General features: G+C 49.2%; 1 protein-coding gene across 5 annotated transcripts in view; it reads left to right on the plus strand.

Annotated features, from left to right (window-relative positions):
* ATXN7L1 (ataxin 7 like 1) overlaps positions 1–18,608 on the plus strand; it is a 248,047-nt gene extending 229,439 nt beyond the window's left edge. For 2 of the 5 annotated variants that reach the window (XM_043588617.1, XM_043588622.1), the window contains 6 exons: positions 1,378–1,570; positions 5,718–5,839; positions 7,278–7,583; positions 10,130–11,069; positions 14,285–14,359; positions 15,933–18,608. In XM_043588617.1, coding sequence (XP_043444552.1) covers positions 1,378–1,570; positions 5,718–5,839; positions 7,278–7,583; positions 10,130–11,069; positions 14,285–14,359; positions 15,933–15,974 — 1,678 coding nt within the window. In that variant the 3' untranslated portion in view covers positions 15,975–18,608. The remainder of the gene's footprint in view (positions 1–1,377; positions 1,571–5,717; positions 5,840–7,277; positions 7,584–10,129; positions 11,070–14,284; positions 14,360–15,932) is intronic. The other 3 variants (XM_043588618.1, XM_043588620.1, XM_043588621.1) reach the window with 3 other exon arrangements.
* Positions 18,609–19,092: the final 484 nt, after the last annotated feature.

Here is a 19,092-nt window from a genome sequence, read left to right on the forward strand (position 1 = left end):
TTTCTCCTTGGACAATCACCTGATGAAAGTGAAAAAGCAGAAAAAACAACTGACAGCTAACTTTGACTATTCCTCTTCTAACTCTTTTACCAACATGAATGTGTTGTCTTTGATTTTGGTTTTGCTTTGTTTTGTTTTGTTTTTTGCTGCTTGTGAAGCATGTAGTGCTTCTGACTATGACACTGCTTTTCTATAAGCTCAGCCGTCATTGAGATGAGATCTGCTAGGTTTTGTTCATACACAAGGAACTCATTCATGCCTTCATTAAGAAACCTATTTCTGGGGCGCCTGGGTGGCTCAGTCGGTTGGGCGTCCGACTTCAGCTCAGGTCACGATCTCGCGGTCCGTGAGTTCGAGCCCCGCGTCGGGCTCTGGGCTGATGGCTCAGAGCCTGGAGCCTGCTTCCAATTCTGTGTCTCCCTCTCTCTTTGTCCCTCCCCCGTTCATGCTCAGACATGTCTCTCTCTGTCTCAAAAATAAATAAACGTTAAAAAAAAAATTAAAAAAAAAAAGAAACCTATTTCTTCAGAACCCACTAGAAGCCAGTCATGCCAGCCTGTAGTTCTGGTGGCTTGTCAAAAATTAAATGGACACATCCATCCTCAGAAGATACAATTGAACTACATGTGACTTGATATTAAGAAACAGATCTGGGGGCACCTGGCTGGCACAGTCAGCAAAGCATGAGACTCTTGATCTCAGGGTCATAAGTTCAAGCCCCACGTTGGGTATAGAGCTTACTTATAAAAAAAAAGAGAGAGAGAGAGAGAAAAGAAAAAAAAAGAAACAAATCTGGCTGTGGAGTAAGAGACTTGTGCCCCATCATTGGGACAAAACCTTTTTTCATGCCAGTAGGGTAACAGTTGCATAAAGCTATAATTTAAGAGTAACAACAAGTATGGGTCTATCTTCATCATCACCGATGGTCTGTTAATTGGTTCGAAGTTGTTTACTCTGTTGAACTTCCTGTCAGGGTCTACTTTCAGAGAGAAGCAACTATCTGGCAAGTGCAAATTACTTAGGTGCAAAGAGATGAGTAATTGTGACTGCATTCATTAGAAGACTGGTTTGAAGTTAATTCTCTGTTACAGTACTGTATTTTATGTTCCACTTACACTATGGGAGTTTTCCCTGGTGCCTGAATTGAAGCCCAGCAGGGCCTAACTTCCATGGGATCATTTTAGAGAGCTGGTCGGCTCTCTAACCGAGAGCTAACCTGCTCTCAGCCTGAATTTTTGCCTTGTGTCAATCTGCCATTGACCTGCCTTCCTTGGTACGTCGAGAAAGCCGATGGGTCTCCTTCCGAGCTCCCTTCAGCTGAATGGGTCTTGCTGCCTCAGAAAAGTTTATTCTGTCCGTTTCTCTCCTTGCCCTTAGACCATCATCTGCAAATAGCATCAGTAGCAACACATCTTCAAATCACAGTGGCTGCACTCCGGAACCCCCGCTACCCCCAGCTGGAGGTGACCTCACCAGCCGACTGTCAAGTGATGAAGGGGAGATGGACGGAGCCGACGAACCCGAGAAGTTAGACTGTCATTTCTCTACCCACCACCCCAGACCTCTTGCGGTAGGCCACCTTGTTTCCATCCATGCATTCCTCCCCCCTCCCCCGACCCAGTGCTCTGAGGGCATTTAGGTCATCATGTCAGACAGCACGCACTCCCAAGGAGAGGCTGCCAACACAGTGTTTTATGGAAAGGTACACCCTGACGTTGAATGATTGCCTTCAAAATACCCTTGAAAATCACAGAAGGAAAGGGCAGGGCTCCCTACTGGTTATAATCCTTTAAACACCTGAGTATCTGTAGGCCAAGGATGCTTGAGAAACGGTGTTTATATAAGCCCACTGGGGAGCTGGCCTTGTGGCCTTGCGCATCGGAATATGGAGCCTCTGGTTTTCCAGAGTTCGTCTGCCTCGCCTGCTTTGGAAACCGTCTGTCTTAGCGGTGTGCCAGGTGTCAGCACTAGCCGCCTTTCTCCCGTTGATTTGGAGTTTTATTGTTATTAGTAAGTGTGACCATATGGCACCAGAACTGAGAGAGAGAGAGAGAGAGAGAGAGAGAGTGTATAGAGGAGAGGAGAGGAGAGGAGAGGAGAGGAGAGGAGAGGAGAGGAGAGGAGAGGAGAGGAGGAAGCATTTCATGTCAGCATGATTGGCGATTAACATTAAGGTACAATTCCTTCCCAATTCCTTGAAAGAGTCCACTTTTGACAATTCAGGTCATTGAAATCAAGGTGGGAAATGTAAGGAGGCATGAGCTGAAGGCTTGTTTATGTTTGCCTTCCAAACACTTAAGAAGGGACTGCCTGGTGCTACCATCACAGAGCTAAAGGCAGGGGGTCCTGGAACATGGGACCCCACAGCCAGGTTGCTCTGCTCCCAGCTTGAGCCCTGCAAGGTTAGCTTCGACTGTCCCTCAATGTCATGGGCTGTGTAGATAAAACCAATCCTGAATCGGGCACCTGGCTGGCTCAGTCAGTGAGACATGCGACTTTTCATCTCGGGATTGTGAGCTCGAGCCCCGTGTGGGGTGGAGAGGTTATTTAAATAAAGAAGATCTTTAAAAAAAAAAAAAAATCAATCATGCATCAAGATGGAGTGAGTTCCTCCTCCCTTCTATCTGTGTGATGAATGAAGGCCAATTCACTTCCTATTTCTGGGAATGATGTTGACCTGTGGTTCACAAGCAGCCTAAGACTTTGCTGCTTGGCCAGTACAGAAATAGGGACAAATGAGGAATGCCTTTGACTGCCAGGAATAAAAAATTGAACCCATACAGTGTATATACACCATGGTTGTTTATTCCTCTCACCTAACAGGATGTCCAGAGATAGGTGGTTCCAAGCTTGGCTCAGCATCTCTGCAATATGGTGTTTCTTTCCTTCCTTCCTTCCTTCCTTCCTTCCTTCCTTCCTTCCTTCCTTCCTGTGTCTATTTATTTTTGAGAGAAAGAGCTGGGGAGGGACAGAGAGAGGGGAGGACAGAGGATCTGAAGTGGGCTCTGTGCTGACAGCAGAAAGCCTGATGAGGGGCTTGAACTTATGAACTGTGAGATCATGACCTGAGCCAAAGTCAGACGCTTAACCGACCGAGTCAGCCAGGCGCCCCTGCAATATGGTGTTTCTGAGGGAGAATCCCTTCAACCCTTTCTGCCTGTCCTACATGATCTCACTGTGTCTGCAACAGCTCTGGTCACATCCTCACCCAGTAGTATTCTCCAAAGAGTGGAAAGGGACGAATGGAAAGGGAGTCTTTCTAAGAAGCCAGCTTCTGTCATTTCTCGGGGAAGAAAATCTTCCAATGAGCTCCCCCAGCAGGCTTCCATTCACATCTGGCAGAAACGGGTCACATGCCCACTCCTACACCAGTTGGTGGATGGGATTGCAGTGACACGGGATGAAAGTAGCCATGATTCTTCTCAAGGTTCTGGGAAGAGACCCCCCTTTCCGTGCTGCCTGCTCTATGTCGATATCAGAACAAAAGTGCAGATCCATTAGCAAGGAAAGGGTGGGGAGAAGCGGGGGTGGGATGGCGGTTGATGAGACCGGCTACCAGTGGAATCTGCCATGGTGGCCCGTGCAGTGAAGACCTATAGCTCCGCTGAGGGCACAGTGTGCGACTGAGAACAGGAGCCTCTTGGGGCATTTAACCTTGCAGCTATATTGCATGAGAGACATAGAGGGCCTCCAGCTTCCAAGTCTAAAAAAGAGATTGGGCTCTACCAGAAGGCCAGACTCCAGAGTGCAGGATATTTGTCCAAATGACAAACTGCCAGGCTACAGTGGATTAGCTCAACTCTGGGCAGGGCAGATTTGTGTGCCCTTAATGTTCTGCTGATTTAAATGGAAAGGCCATGGATTGTTTCTATGCTTTGTCCTTTCTCTCATGGTCAATTGATACATTAAATCATTTTTTGTAACGAAACAGTCATTCAGGGTGTCTTTAGCAACTGGGATGCAGGAAGAAAAGATGCCTAGACCTGGAACAGGTCCCACATGCTGCTGGGGACCAGCTTCCACATTGGAGAATCCCCTTTGTATATTTTCTTGCTCAATCAGTAAGCACTTGATAATCAGAGTGCAGAAAAGAGTTTTTCATCAGGAGTACCAGATTTGATGGGTGGCAAAATTCTAATGCAAAACCCCCAAAACATAAGCAGAAACAAAACAAAGAAAAGGTCTTGCATTTCCTCCTAAGAACTGTTCCAAAGGCTGGTTCCAGGAAGGGTTTGTGGAATGAGTCCAAACCCAGCACTGTGTCTGGGACGGAGGCCAGGGAGCTGCTGGGAGGTCTGGGGGAAAGAGGAGAAGCTGTGTTTGAGTTATAGAGTCGTATGCAGACTCGCCTGAGCTCTAGACCAGCCACATGCCACCTTCTCAGAGTCCACTTGTGTTTCTGTCTACCGGCCTTCTGCCTGCCCTAACATCATAATCCAGTGACGTTCATTAAACATCTTTACCGCTCATGTTTCAGCCCTGTGCTTTAAATGTGATGATTTGCTATAAACATTGTGTGGGACCTTGTCTCTCCAATCCATTCTTTAGCCCAAATCCCTTCCCTACCAACCTCATACTGAGGAGGAAGAGGAGAATGAGGTTTTCAGTCTTGATACCTTTATAATCAAGCCAGGTGCATAGGCAGTATTTACATAGAACGTTAAACAGCTGGGGCACCTGGGTGGCTTAGTTGGTTGGCGTCCGACTTCAGCTCAGGTCATGATCTCACAGCTTGTGAGTTCAAGCCCCACAGCAGGCTCTGTGCTGACAGCTCAGAGCCTGGAGCCTTTTCAGATTCTGTGTCTCCCTCTCTCTCTGCCATTCCCCTGCTCGTGCTCTGTTTCTCACTCTCTCAAAAATAAACATTAAACACACACACACACACACACACACACACACAAAACAGCCATGTAGTGATTCCATGGTGAAATGTAGTAAAGTATGTAGTAGGTGTGCCGTGAGAGCTCAAAGGGGCGAGGCTGGTCAGATAAGGGCCATTGGGAATGAGAGTCGCAATTACGGCACTGGGGGAGGGGAGAATTGGGACTGCAAGAGAAGAGGGAAGGGGGTGGCCAGCGGAGGGAACAGCACAAATGGAAGCTTGGTGGTGGTGACATGTTGCCTAGAAGTGCTGAGAGGCGGACGTGAGGTCAGGACTAGGGAAGGAAGGAGTTCAGCCTAGTTGGAAGTCAAGTGGCTCTGTTGACAACAGATAGGAAAGCTCCAACCAGATGGCAGATTGCATCAGGACAAGCAGCTTCTGTGACCGTAATGAGAGGCAGGGAACCGCCGAGTCCCCGGAGAAGATGGATGGATGACACCGTAAGCGGGCAGTGCTGAAAAATCACCCTGGCTGCTGGTTGTTCTCAGTTTGGTTTGGTTTGTTGCTGTTTTTGGGGTTTTTTTTGTTTGTTTTTTGCGGGGATTTTTTACCCTAAAATGCTGGTTTGGTCCAGGTGTAGAGAAGGTAGCCCTCTGTGCCACAGAAAACTGAATGTCACTATTGTTGAGTCATAACAACAAGTTCTGCAGAAAATCTAAAACACAAACGAAAGCACCGCAGAAATATTTTTGGCTTCGGAACTATTTGCTTCTTTATTTTGAGTAAAATTGTACCCCTGTGTGTTTTTGTGCAAATGTTATTTTTCTCTGCATGGTCTATATTAGCTTATTAACCTGTAATCAAAATTTAAATGTTTTTTTTTTTTTCCTCACAGTTTTGCTCATTCGGGAGTCGCCTCATGGGACGAGGGTACTATGTGTTTGATAGAAGATGGGATCGTTTTCGATTCGCACTAAACTCCATGGTAGAAAAACACTTGAATTCCCAGATGTGGAAGTAAGTGTGCAGTTTTCGTGCTGTATGTGCTCAGAGCTGCCCCACGATGGTCTGAACCCCAGCTTTCTAGATCAATGTTGGTAGTTGGCTTTTCGTAGAGCAAAATGATTCTGAGAACAGGATCCATGATTAATTCTTTAATGTCAGCGCTTCTTAATGCCTTGCCCCCAGTTTTTCAGAGACGCATTGGATATATGGTATGCTTTGTCTTTCTTTGGAGATCATTTTTCTGTTGGTAATCTTCTAAACTAGGTGAAAAGAGTAGTAGATAAGATCTCATGTATGCAAGAGTGTTAAAGGGCCTTTATGCTCTGACTGAGAACATCTAAGGATACTAAGAATATGCCTCTGTTTGTAATGTCAATGCTACAGTGTCGATGCTAAAAACTTCACTATGGTTATGGACCGATTTCTAATTGTTTAATGTCCTGTGGAAAAAATATGTACAGCGGCCAACAAGGCAGAGCCCAGGCGATGTTTGAAGTTGGTTAAGCTTGTCTTTGGCCCTTCCCACCTAGCTAGATCTCTCTCCTCGCCTCTCCCTGTGTTTCTCTCCACCCTAAACCCCAGCTTCTATTCCATCTCTCTGAGCCCCCTTTGTTCTCCAACACCTCCCAATAGGAGAGTCATAAAAAGGGAAGAAAACTTCCTGATTTAGGCAAATGCCACTATGAGAGAATGACAAGCTAGACCCTCTCCAACCACGGCACATAAGGAGCACCAGTGCCGGCCACTCAAGCCCACTGGCAGCCCCCACCCCCACCCCTACCCAGGTGAGTTCTTAAGACCTCACAACCCATTAGAGTCATGGATCCCTCAGGTCTAGGCCCGGGAAAGGCCAACGCCAAACCCCTCACCCTGCCTGCCCAGGGAAGCCCAGGAAGGGCAGGAAGGCTTTCCTGAGACAAGGGAGGGTGCTGTGGGTGGTGGGCCTGGGAACAGAATTCAGAGCTTGCCCCTCCCCCAGCTTCCCTCCTCTCTCCTAGGCAGCCCCTTTTCACCACGACGCCCAAAGAGCTTCTGGACCCAAGCTCGTAGCAGAAACAAGCCCCACAGTGTGTGCCGTAAACTGGCCTAGTGGACTCAACGTTGACACTTGCCACAAAGTAGGAAAGGGCCACAAGAGAAGCTTATCGTTTCTTCCCACTGAAGCGACTGCTCAGTGTGTCTAAAAGGCACCCTTGGTTTCTGCCTGTGTCCATTCTAAACGCCAACACACGGGCGCTGCATGCGGGGTTACCGTGTTCTCAGTTATTTGGTTGTTTATCCTTCTGCACTTGTTCCCCCAAGATGGCAGCCCACCCCGGTGATTCTTTCCGCTCTTTGCTCTCCTGTGTTGTGGAAGTGTAAATCCCGGACACGTGGAAGGAATGTGTTGATCTGTATTTCGCTACCTGGTGTCCTGTCAGCTCAAGCTCCATATTCCTTTCCTCCTCAGGCACAGAAACCCGAGCCACAGGGCGTCAGGTCCCTCCCCCCTTTTCAGGACTTGCCTAACCAATCTGCTGTCACTGAGCAACATTGGGGCTGCCTGGGTGTCAACTCTGGAAAGCGTAGCACCCCGCTGCCCTCTCAACCTCGCTGCCCAAACCCCAGGCCCCGACGGGCCCGAACCTGGAGGGATGGCAGCCGATGGGGGCGTGGAAGACATTAGGAAGAAAAGGAACGGCCAAGACTCTTTTTTCTTTAACAAGCATTTAACTCTGCATCAGGAGACGCCAACACAGTATTCTCTTTCAGCCAGGTCAGCATCTGGATCTCCATGCCAGCTGGCAGGGGAGGATGGGCACTGTCAGTAATTTATGCGCATCTGTGGGCTTTTGTACGGGACTTCCCTAGGCCGGCGTGCAAAGTTTAAACCAGGGCACAGTCCGCAAAGCTGAAATCCGCTGCCATTTGGCACCTAGAAAAACATATAAACTATTTAGCACGGGATGGGGGGGGAGGGGGAGGGACCCCCCCCCGGGACAGTGAGCCTCCACATGCCCCTCACTCCCCTGCCTTCTCTCCCCTCTGCCTCTGCTATCCACTTATGATTAGTGGGGGGAAAGAAGGAACGGGATAGAGAGTAGGCTAAAAAGTAGCATCCATCCCAGTCCTGAGTGCCAGCTGGGCAAGACTGGGGACTTCAGCCCTGCTTGTCCACACAAGTTGAAGCACACATTTATACTATTGAATGGGAAAGTTACAAATTGGGACGTTCAGAGTAGATCCCACTGAAGGGCACTGACTGGGGTCCTCTCTAAATGAGCCATCTGGTATTCAGAAAATAACATTTATTACAAGTAACTGCAAACCTCTGCCCACATGTATTTCTATCCACATTTTAGCTAGTAAGAAACTTGAGTCAGGGAAAGATGGAGTGGATTGCCTGTGGCACCACAGCCAGGAACAGAGACAGCAGGGAGAGTGTGCTCATGCCACACGTTCCAAGGAATCGCCCCTAAAGCATCAGGAAGGGGTTGTGCAGTGCCAGACAGTTTTAAGGGCGTGTCTAGACCTTTCCGGTCTGATATCATGGGAGTCCTTGCCCAGCATGCTTAGTTATGTTGCTGCTGAGAATTCACCTGCCCACCCATCCAGCCACCCACCCACCTACCCACCCATCCATCCATCCATCCATCCATTCACTCATTAGTTCATTGCAACAAGAACTAACGTAGCACTGATTTAGTGTGGACAGGATCTTTTACGTTCTTTAGGCCTAAGAAAAAGTAGATTTTCGAACATCATCGTGGCCACAGTGGATTTGGCAACATTTTTCTCTTATATTTGATCTGTTTGATCTGATGTTTTCAAGGACACTGTGCTTCTGTATTCAAGGACTCCTCTGGATTCCACCCTAAAGATGGAAACCATAGGCTCCACCAAATTGCAGGCAGGACACTGAATCTTCAGGGCAGCGCTAGGAGAGGCATTTCCTTCACAGTGGGGCCTCATCCTGCTGCTGCAGCCAAGAGAGTGGCCTCCAAGGACAGAAGGGCTTTCGAGAGGCCTCGTCTCACATCTTGCTCGAAGCTATGGGGGTGCAGGCCCCAAGCCTGCCCACCTTCAAGTACCACTTTCAAAGAAAGAGAGCTAGTTCCTAACTGCTGGGGTGGGGGTGGGGGGCTCAGCTACACTGAAAATGATTTCCAGGCAAAAGTGGGGGGTGGGGGGGTGGGGAGCAAGGGGAGAACTAGGAAAGAGCCCGTTTGAAAATACTCACCTGGCTCCTGAGGTCAGTATCCCTTCCTGCAGAATAAAATCAGGAACGAACGGTGACCCCCAAAGCCCCTATGCTCCTCCTCCTGGTTCCCAGAGTAGCAGCAATATTGACCCAGGCCATGGTTTGGACATGGGAGTCAAAAGACAGAGTTTATAGGCAGGCCCAAGAGTGACCCGCCACTGGGTGCTGCCCTTGGTTCCACAGAGTACAGGAGACAGGGAGTTTGCTCCCAGGGACCCCCAACCTCCTGGAAGACCCTCCTCCCCCCGACCTTGTGTTCTCCTGTGCCCACATCCTGCATCTGTCTTCAGAACAAAGTGGAAAGTCCCGATCCCCTTGTCTGGATATATGCGGGTCCCTATCTTCTCACCTCACCCTGACACAGAGATGGGGAGGCCTGTGGGAGGGCAGCCACACCCCCACTGTAGCTCCCCAGAGCGAGAGCCAAGGTTGGGTGAGGTGAATAGAAATAAATCAGCAACAGCAGCCCCAGGCTCACGTGGACACGCCTCTCTGGAGTAAACCGGAGCCTGCAGGCAGCAAAGGCCCGAGAATGCTGGCCTGGGAGCAGGGGGGGAGGCAGGGCACAGGAGGGGCTGGGAAGCCCTGAGCGGCAGTGTGCAGGGGTGACCCCGGGGTGCCGGTGGCAAAGCCCTGTCCTCACACCTCTTACTTCAAGCCGGGACCTAACTGTGAAATGACTACTGCTCATTAAAAACCACCTTCATCACTGCCAGAAAAAAAAAAAAAAAAAAGAGCAAGAACACTGTTGGGGAAATTTCTATTCTAAATAACATTCGCCTTTATTCACGAAGCCAAATCAGCCATTATCCGGTAGCCAAGCGTGGAGACAAGGATGTGAAAACCTGAAAGCATTCAATATAGGTTGCTGGATGTTGCAATGGGGGGAGCCACAGGGAAGGGCCATAATTCAGAGTCCGCCATCCTCCAAGGCTTCATCCTCCATAGTCTGGTTCTACTGGGGTTCCTCTGTAGCCCTGAGGCTCACGCTTACTTGAGCCTCTGGAGCAGTGCCAAGCCTGTTTCTCACGGTTTCTCTCTCACTCTTCTCTCATGTTTAGGAAGATCCCTCCTGCGGCAGATAGCCCCATGCCCTCGCCAGCAGCCCACACCTCCACCCCCGTTCCAGCATCCGTTTTACAGCCTTTCAGCAACCCCAGTGCTGTGTATCTTCCTTCAGCCCCCATCAGCTCGAGACTCACCTCTTCTTACATAATGACATCAGCCATGCTCTCAAACGCAGCTTTTGTGGCGTCGCCGGACCCGAGCGCCCTCATGTCACACACCACAGCTTTCCCCCATGTGGCTGCAACCCTCAGCATCATGGACTCAACCTTCAAGGCCCCATCCGCCGTGTCCCCGATACCAGCCGCCATCCCTTCCCCATCCCACAAGCCATCCAAAACCAAAACCAGCAAATCCTCAAAAGTCAAAGACCTGTCCGCCCGTAGCGACGAGTCTCCAAGTAACAAAAAGAGGAAGCCGCAGCCTTCGACTTCCTCCTCCTCCTCCTCATTATCCTTGCAGACATCCCTCTCGTCTCCATTATCAGGGCCCCACAAAAAGAACTGTGTGTTGAATGCCAGTTCAGCTTTGAACTCCTATCAGGCGGCCCCTCCCTATAACAGTCTGTCTGTGCACAACTCCAACAATGGGGTGAGCCCACTCAGTGCCAAACTGGAGCCCTCAGGACGGACCTCGCTGCCCAGTGGCCCCGCGGACATAGTGAGACACGTGGGCTCGGTGGGCGGCAGCAGTGACTCCTGTCCCCTCTCTGTGCCCTCCCTTGCAGGGGACCTCTCTCTGGCCTCACACAATGCCGTGTCTTCGCTGCCCCTCTCTTTTGACAAATCAGAAGGAAAAAAGCGTAAGAACTCGAGTTCTAGTAGCAAAGCCTGTAAAATCACTAAAATGCCTGGTATGAATAGCGTTCACAAAAAGAACCCACCCGGCCTTCTCGCACCGGTGCCCGATCCCGTTAACAGCACCTCCTCTCGGCAGGTAAGGGACCCGTGTTTCCAGGGGCCTCCCGGCGCTGCCTTCACGGGCTCTGGGGGGGCAGAGGGAGCTGGGCAGTGCCCCTGCTCAGCCAGGTAGCTCAGGTAACAGAGCAGCCTCCGTTCCGAGAACCGAGTAGTTGACGAGTACTTTGCCGCTGCGTGCTAAGTAAGCTGTCACGAGCGAGCGCTGCGCGCATGTCACTTACTTTAAACCTCACCACCCAGCGCAGTCGGTGCAATTGTCAGCACCACTCTACAGAGGGGGACGCTGAGGCACAGGGAGAGTCTGAGCTCCGCCTCCTCTTCTGTCGCTTTTGGATCTTGAGTTTTGAGCACAATTTCATTACATCTGGTCTATGGGAATCCCCTCCGTGAGAGCCCGAGGCCCAGGCAGGTCCAGTGATGACCCGGGCCACCTGGGCTATGGTAGGCGGTGCTACTGCCTCCCGGGGTGACTGGCTATCCCCACTCTTCCAGGCAACCTCGGCCCCACCTCCTCCTATGATAAAACTGCATCTCACACCTATAGGCACAGAAGGGTCCGATGCCACCTGCAAATAGGAGGGTGTGTTGTGAGGAAGTCTGGGAAAGTGGGGCGTGGTCTGAGAAGAGCCCAAGACCAGCCATCCTCAAATCTGATCTTTTCCCCCAGGCGGGGGAGCTACTTAGCAAAGGCCCACCCCCTCCAGACTCTGCTAGGAGAGGGCAGAGGTGGTGGGAGGGCCCCCCCCCGAGCCTGAGCCCCACCGGGGCAGCAGGGCGGACAGGGGGCTACAGCTGCCCACATTTAGAATGAAGTGGGCTGGACCCTAAGGCCAGCCCTGTCTAAGGAAGAGGACTATGGAGGGATGAGAGGCAGTTAAACAGATGTTTTAATTTTTATGTCATCTTTATATGAGACTTGTTACAACCTCACAAAGAGAACATCTGGGGGGGTGGTTCACAAATCACAGGTAAACACCTGAGAAACCGCACGTTTGGATCTCGGGGGCCGGACAGGCTGCACACTGAGGCCAAGGGGAGACAGGGGGAGATGTAAGTCCTCCCACTAGAGCCCTGTGGCTGCTGCAGATGTGCCACCATCTGACCCCCCCCCCGCCCCCAATTCCAGTGGTGCAGAGGAAAGGGGCTGGCACCCACAGACTAAGCTGCTGGTCCAGGCCACCTCCAGGCCTCAGGATGAAGGGTAGAACCAGGGCTTTCTAAACTTGAACTTGCACAGGCAGCCCCTGGGGGTCTTATGAACCTGCAGACTCTTTGTCAACAGGTCTGGGGTGCCACTCTCTGGCTTACAGGCCACACCCTGAGCAACAAGGCTATAGTGTCACCCATTTTATTTTTAAAAGTTTTTATTTATTTATATATTTATTTTGAAAGAGAGAGAGAGCCGGGGAGGGTCAGTGAGAGAGGAAGAGAGAATCCCAAGGAGGCTCTGTGCTGTCAGCACAACACCCAGTGTGGGACTCAAACTCATGAACCGTGAGATCACGACCTGAGCCAAAATCAAAAGTCAGGCACTTAACCGACTAAGCCACCCAGGTGCACCTAGTGTCACCCACTTTATATAAAGTTCTAGCTGCTAACACTTACTTCTGGGATGGGCTCTGTTCTAAGCACTTCAGATATATTAATTCCTTTCATTGTTACCTGTTATTACCCCCATTTTACAAATGAGTAAACCGAGGCACAGGAAGGTTAAACAATGTGCCCAAAGTCATACAGCAAGGAAATAGTAGGGCTGAGATTTAAACCTAGGCAATTTGACTCTGGAGTCTAGACTCTTAACCCCCATGCCTCTGTGTTAATGTTGCCCTGTTTGTTCTTGGGTCAGCAGGACTCTATGAAATATTTAGTAAACACAATGAATTAGTCAAAAATGAATGAATGAAAAAGTTTAGTAAACATAATGCATTAGTCCTGAAAGGAGCAGATGAGCCTCCAGCAGAGTATTTATCAGGAGGGAAATCAAAAAAGCAGATTACTTGAACAGCTGCCTTGGTCTAGCCAGCACTGGCTCCCTAATGCAGGCAATACTTGCCTGGGTGCTTGTCACCAGGCCATTAAGAAAAGGCTTTGTCCAGGGGCACCTGGGTGGCTCAGTCGATTAAGCATCTGACTTCAGCTCAGGTCATGATCCCATGTTTTGTGAGTTGAACCCCGCATTGGGCTCTGTCCTGACAGCTCAGAGCCTGGAGCCTGTTTCAAATTCTGTGTCTCCCTCTCTCTCTGCCCCTCCCCTGCTCATGGTTTGTCTCTCTGTCTCCCAAAATAAATAAATGTTAAAAAAAAAATTTTTTTTTTTAAAGAAAGAAAGAAAAGGCTTTGTCCAGGGTCACCACTGGTGATTTCCAAGTGTTGGGGAAAGGCCTTTGCAATCAGTGTTGATCCCGTTAGGAGACTGGAGAAGCATAACATAGGTTGAGAAATTCAAGGTATGGGCTTTGGGAACCAAATAGGGCTCTCTTAAATTGTATCTGGGAAGCATAAGACCAGAATTGCCACAGAGATATTAAATTGAACCAAAACAAGACTGCCAATGTAAGGCAAACATCTTTATGCAAAGGTGAGTTAACGTAGCGGACGATGCTCTCTATAGGTCTCTATAGGCTCCAGGAGGAGCTGCCTGCCAGAAGGGTAATCACCTGAGGAACGAGCTCCCCAGGTGCCCAGGATGGTCACAGAGAAAGGGAAGGAGCCCCATAGCCACACCCACCTGCCCCCAGCGCCGTTTGCCTTGTTTTCTGAAGAATAGCAAGGTGTTGGCTATGTCTTCTGGCCAAGAAAACTGACCCGGAAAAAGATGCAGGCTTTTATCCTGAGCTAGTCCAAGGGAATCTGAGCTGGAAACCAGATGGGTCTGGGACTGCTCTGCGAGGTCAGGGATGGAAAAACTGGGGCCTCTGCAGGGTTAAATGCCCCACCAGGAGGGGTCGGGCCTCTTGCCAGATGCTTTTATCCTCACCCCCTGAAACTCACGGTCTACATCTGGGAAGCAGAATGAAGAGTTCCCCTCCATTCTGCTTTCTCTCTGGGCCGGGAAGGGTGTCAGCAAGATGCCCCCCAAGGCATTTTCATCTCCTTTGCCATCTGAGATGGAAACACTAGCCATGCACCGCTCGGAGGGAGGGATGGCGCTCTTGTACCCCGGGCGGCGCAGGGTCCCGGGAGTCTTTCACGGGCTGGCGGATCTGAGTGGGCCTCGCTGGTGTCTTTCAGGTTGGGAAAAATAGCAGCCTACCTTTGTCACAGTCCAGTCCTTCAAGCATATCCAGCCCAGGACACAGCCGACAGGTAAGGTACTGAGGGGGACGTGCACAGGGTCACCAACGCAGAGGCATGGGCAGTGGGGCAGACCCTAGCTCAAATCTCTGCTCCAACTAAGAACAAAGCTTCCTGACTTCCAAAGCTAGGCCTTCTGGTTAGTAGCTGTGTGCCCTTGGTCGAATTACTTAACTTCTCTGTGCTTTAGTTTCCTCACCCATAAGGGGATCATAATGGCCCCCACCTCCTGTGGCTTTTGTGAAGATTAATCTATTCACCTAAAGCCTCTAGAAAATGCCTAACACATAGCACACAAGTATGAGCCCCGATTTTTATTAGCAGCTGTGTGATATTAGGCAGAGTAACTTCTCTGGGTCTCAGTGTTTCCATCTGTTAAATAGCAAAGGTGATGCCTACCTCCTAATGTTGTTGAGAAAATTAATGGTTTTGACTGCAGGGCCTCGCTAGGGACACCCATCAGTCAGTCCTCTCTCAAGGCCTCTGGTGAGCTGTAGCTACTGTTCAAGATGTGGTTTCCTGGTGGGAACATCCAGGGTAGATGCAGCAGTTTTTACAAATTCGAGGTGTGAGAGTAGTCAGTGTACAAATGATTTGCTACGAGGGACTGTGCGTGCCCCTGGGGGAAGCCAGGGTGGGTAGGGGATGGGGGGTTGTAGGTTACATGTGACTGGAAAAAATAAACGTATGGTGGTGTTATGTTGTCTTCAACGGGCTACAGGTTTTGTAGAGAACAAATTGCAATGTGTTTGTCTGCATTTCGGCCTTTGAGGTCTCCCCACAGATGTCAGGGTGGTGTGTGGGTGAAGATTATAGGAAAACCGTTTTTGTATCCCTAGATCAAGGAGCGCGTCTCCATCATTTTGGGTCATTTTGTGCCTGAGCACCTGAAGCCTATCCTCTGTGGTGGGTAGGTGGGGGCAGGGGTCTGGGCCCTGGCAACCTGCCTCTGATCTTGACAAGCCTCCTGCACGGGTTGCTGGGTCCACCCAGAGGCCACACGGTCACCCTTAACAAATGTAATAATAATCAAATAGCCACCGTTTGTGGTGGCTTTTTCTGCAGGTGCCGCGCTGAGCCCTTTACATACATATAGACCTGTTAGCAACCCTGTGAAGGACCAGTGATGAGCCTCATGTTACAGATTGGAGATACCCGGGCGAAGAGGCTAAGTAACTTGAACCCAAAGCCTCTATGTTAATCCAACACTACACTTCTTCCTTAGATAATTCTCCGTGTGGTGCACAGGTTAGGTAGGAAAAGGTAAATGAACAGAGGCCAAAAAAAAAAAAAAAAAAAGTGGTTAATTATTGCAGTTCTCTCTCTGGGAAGGGAACCACACCCCCACCCCACCACATGCATGTCCACGGGGTTTGCTCCTGTGTTTTCCCCCAAGCTAGGATCTTTGTGGCCACCTCACATGCCCCTCCTTTGCTCATTTGCCTCGTTTCTTTGCCCAAGGCAAGAGATGGGACGGTTGCCTTAAGGGTCACACCAGACGGAGAAAGCGGAGGCTCCGTTCTTGAGTTCTTGCTGGTAATCCCCAGTGTGTGGTTTCTACACAAGCTTTTCTTTTCTTTCCTAGAAGACCACCAACAGAACGGGCAGGATCAGGACTCTTCCGTAACAAGACTGTGAAGCCACTTCCAAACCAATGCCTGGCCACCCGGGGCTGAGGCGGGAGGAGCAGGGAGGGGTGTGCGCAGCCGGGGAGAGTCTGTTTCCTGTGCCGGCGGGTGGCTCTGGCCTTTCTTCTTCCTTTTTCAATTGACCGGTTTTTAGTTCCGAAGAGAAAGCAAAAGGCAAAAGAACGTGAATTTAAGATTCACAGAAAACAGTACCAGTGTTTTGTTTCGGTTCCTTCATTTGCCACGTGTACGCGTTCTTCCAAGTTCGGGGTCGGCCCTCTATAGCTTCCGATGCTGCTACCGCACCATCCTTTTGCTCCAGCCAGGAGAGTAGAGGCTGCGTCAGTTCCTGGTTGGCGTTGTCTGAAACTCTTGAACCTGAGCACACGCCGTGCTCCTTCCCTAGACCTCTCCCACCTGTCCCTTCTATCCCCTCCCACCTGCCGCTCACGGGGTCCCCACTGGCCTTCGGGAAGGGGCTGGCTCTCACGAGCTCCCCTCTGGACAGCGTGCTGGGGGAGGGGCTTTGCTGGGAAACAGCCTGTGTCTGGGGCGCAGAGAGCCGAGAGCTGCGGGGCGGGGCTGAGCGCCCCCAGCAGGTTCCTGCGCTGCACCAGCACCGTAGGAGCCCGACGCTGTGGGCAAGTTGGAGAAAAGTGGCCACTGAACTATGTCGTTTACCCAATACCACTGTCCAGCTGTGCAGCTCAGAGAGGATATACTGGGTCAGGAACAGGGGCTGGAATGGGCCTGGAAGGTGACAGGAAGCAGAGCATATGGGTAGGGGAAGATATCCCTCAAAAGACCGAGGAAACTGGGTGACTGATCATCGGAGCTTGTTAGGAATACACGCTGCCAAATCCCTTCCTGGGTGCCGTGCACAAGGGCCCCAAAGCTGGGTGAGCCAGAGAAGGAGGAATCCCAGGGAAAAGGCACGAGACCCCAGTGCCCACAGCGATGGAGGTTCCTAAGCTGCCCTCCGGGGCCAGGCAAGAGGAGAAAACGCAAGGGTGGGAGTGCAGGAAGGGTCTGAGGGAAAGCTTCCGTGGAGGGTTAAGTATCCAACGCCTGGTGAGAATAAATACTAGCACTGCCCGCGCCCCTCCGTGCCCTGGGCCCCAGGGTCCCGTGCAATCAGCATTCCCATAGATCAGCTTATACTAGGTTATCACAAGCCCCGACTCACAGCACCCCCACCCCCAGAAAGGCATAGTAAGCCCAGCCACCGCCTAATGAGGAAGAGCCATTTGGAAGAGAGGGAAGAAAGAAGCCAGAGCCCTGCAGCTACAAAACTGTTCACACTGGAGTTTTGAAAGAAGTAGCAATACGATTAGCTCTAAGAGGGAATCATAATCAGGAATTCACGATATGACATAGGCATCCTGCGCTATTAATCATGAAACTTTGCGGACGAGATAATAGCAAGAGATCCTAGGAAGTTTTGCTTCATCCCTAAATCAGAAATGAATGCCAGTTTTACAGCTGGACCCAAACCCTCATCCCGGCCCTCAAGTTCCCCTTTTCTTCCCCATCCCCTCAACCCAAAGATCAGACTACTGTTAAGTTTCACCACATTAGATTTTGGGAAGACGGGAAGCAAACGGAGTGATTTGTATCAATGGAATTGCACTGACAGTGTTTCTTATAGGATTCCTAAAATTTTTAATATAAAATGAAGATTTTTTTAAAAATCAGGAGTTGATATTAGGTACCAGGACATTAGTTCAGACGATTTCATTTTTATTTCTACAGTGTTAAAAGTGCACTTATATGCTGGTTTATTTACGTCTTGGGAAAAAGAGACTGCAAATTGAAGGGAAGATGGTTACTCTTTCTTTTTTAAAAAAAAAAAGTTAAGGCAGATTTTAAGACTTATAAATGTTTAAGAAATTATAAACAGGTTAGACCCTTTGGAAAAAAGTTTAGAAGATATTCTTAAAGTAAATTTTTATAGTGTTAATTTTGTAATAATTTATGTTTTACTATATTACAGAGCTAACTGACCAGAATAGTTTCAGAAACAATATGAAACGTAGGAAAGTTTAAGCAATGTTTATATTTTTAAAATGTTCTTTGAATTATGTTTTTATTGTACATTTATTCCAACTGAAAAGTATGTACATATCTTTGTTATTTTTGCACAACTTTTGTCTTGTTCGGTTTTAAGAAGTCTGTTGGTTTTTTTTGTTTTGTTTATAATTTATTTTAAGTTGTAAAAACTTGCAGGAGTAACAAAAAACAAAAAAAAAATCTCAGCAACAAAATAACCCTCTGAGTTATAAACTCTTACACTCGAAGAGGGAAAACAAAGGTTGAGAGATTAAGTGGCTGCTTCTGAGAAATAATGTCTCGACAGGGACTAACGGAGCAATTCAATAGGTTTCGATGTGTGAGCTGTCTCCATCTGGAATTGCAAGCTGGAATAAAGAGGCCCCCCACCGATGCTGCTTACTTGGTGAAAGACTGGCTCTGACCAAGGTGAGGACATTGCTGGAAAACTGAGCAAAAAAGGGAAAACCCACGGTGTTTCTTCCTTCACAATCAACCACAGGTTTACTTTATAACGATGTATTAAAAACTCACAGCTTGAAAAGTGGAATGCAAATAAAAGGTTTTCTTTGGGTTTGTTTTAATGGAGTTCAACTGGACCAGCCTATTAAGCATTATTAGGGTGATCTCCTTTGGGTACTTCTGCTCATCCCCCCCAACCCCTCCCTTCCCAGCCCCTTGACTGCACACACACACACACACACACACATCACCACCACCTCCACCCCACCCCCCATCTACCTGAAGATCTCGTGACTTGTCGCCAGCCATAGAGGCTCGAAAGCTCTGGTTGTTAAGCATAACACAATGCATAGACCTGTCAGCCATAAAAAAAAGCGACTTGGATAACTTGTATGCCTTCTTTTGTATCAATGTACCAATTGTAAATAATGCTGATCAACCTTTGTAGAGAATAGTTTCTACAGCATATTCTATTATTGCTGATTCTCAGTGAACTCTTGTTTTCAAAAAGGAAAAAAAGAAATTTTCTATTTACACCTTATATTTTGTTATGCCGTCGGCCCATGGCACTTTAACAAAACTCTGTGGGTTTCACGTAGCTGGTCA

This window comes from Prionailurus bengalensis, chromosome A2 (genome assembly GCF_016509475.1).
Source record: "Prionailurus bengalensis isolate Pbe53 chromosome A2, Fcat_Pben_1.1_paternal_pri, whole genome shotgun sequence".
Taxonomy (NCBI): Eukaryota; Metazoa; Chordata; class Mammalia; order Carnivora; family Felidae; genus Prionailurus; species Prionailurus bengalensis.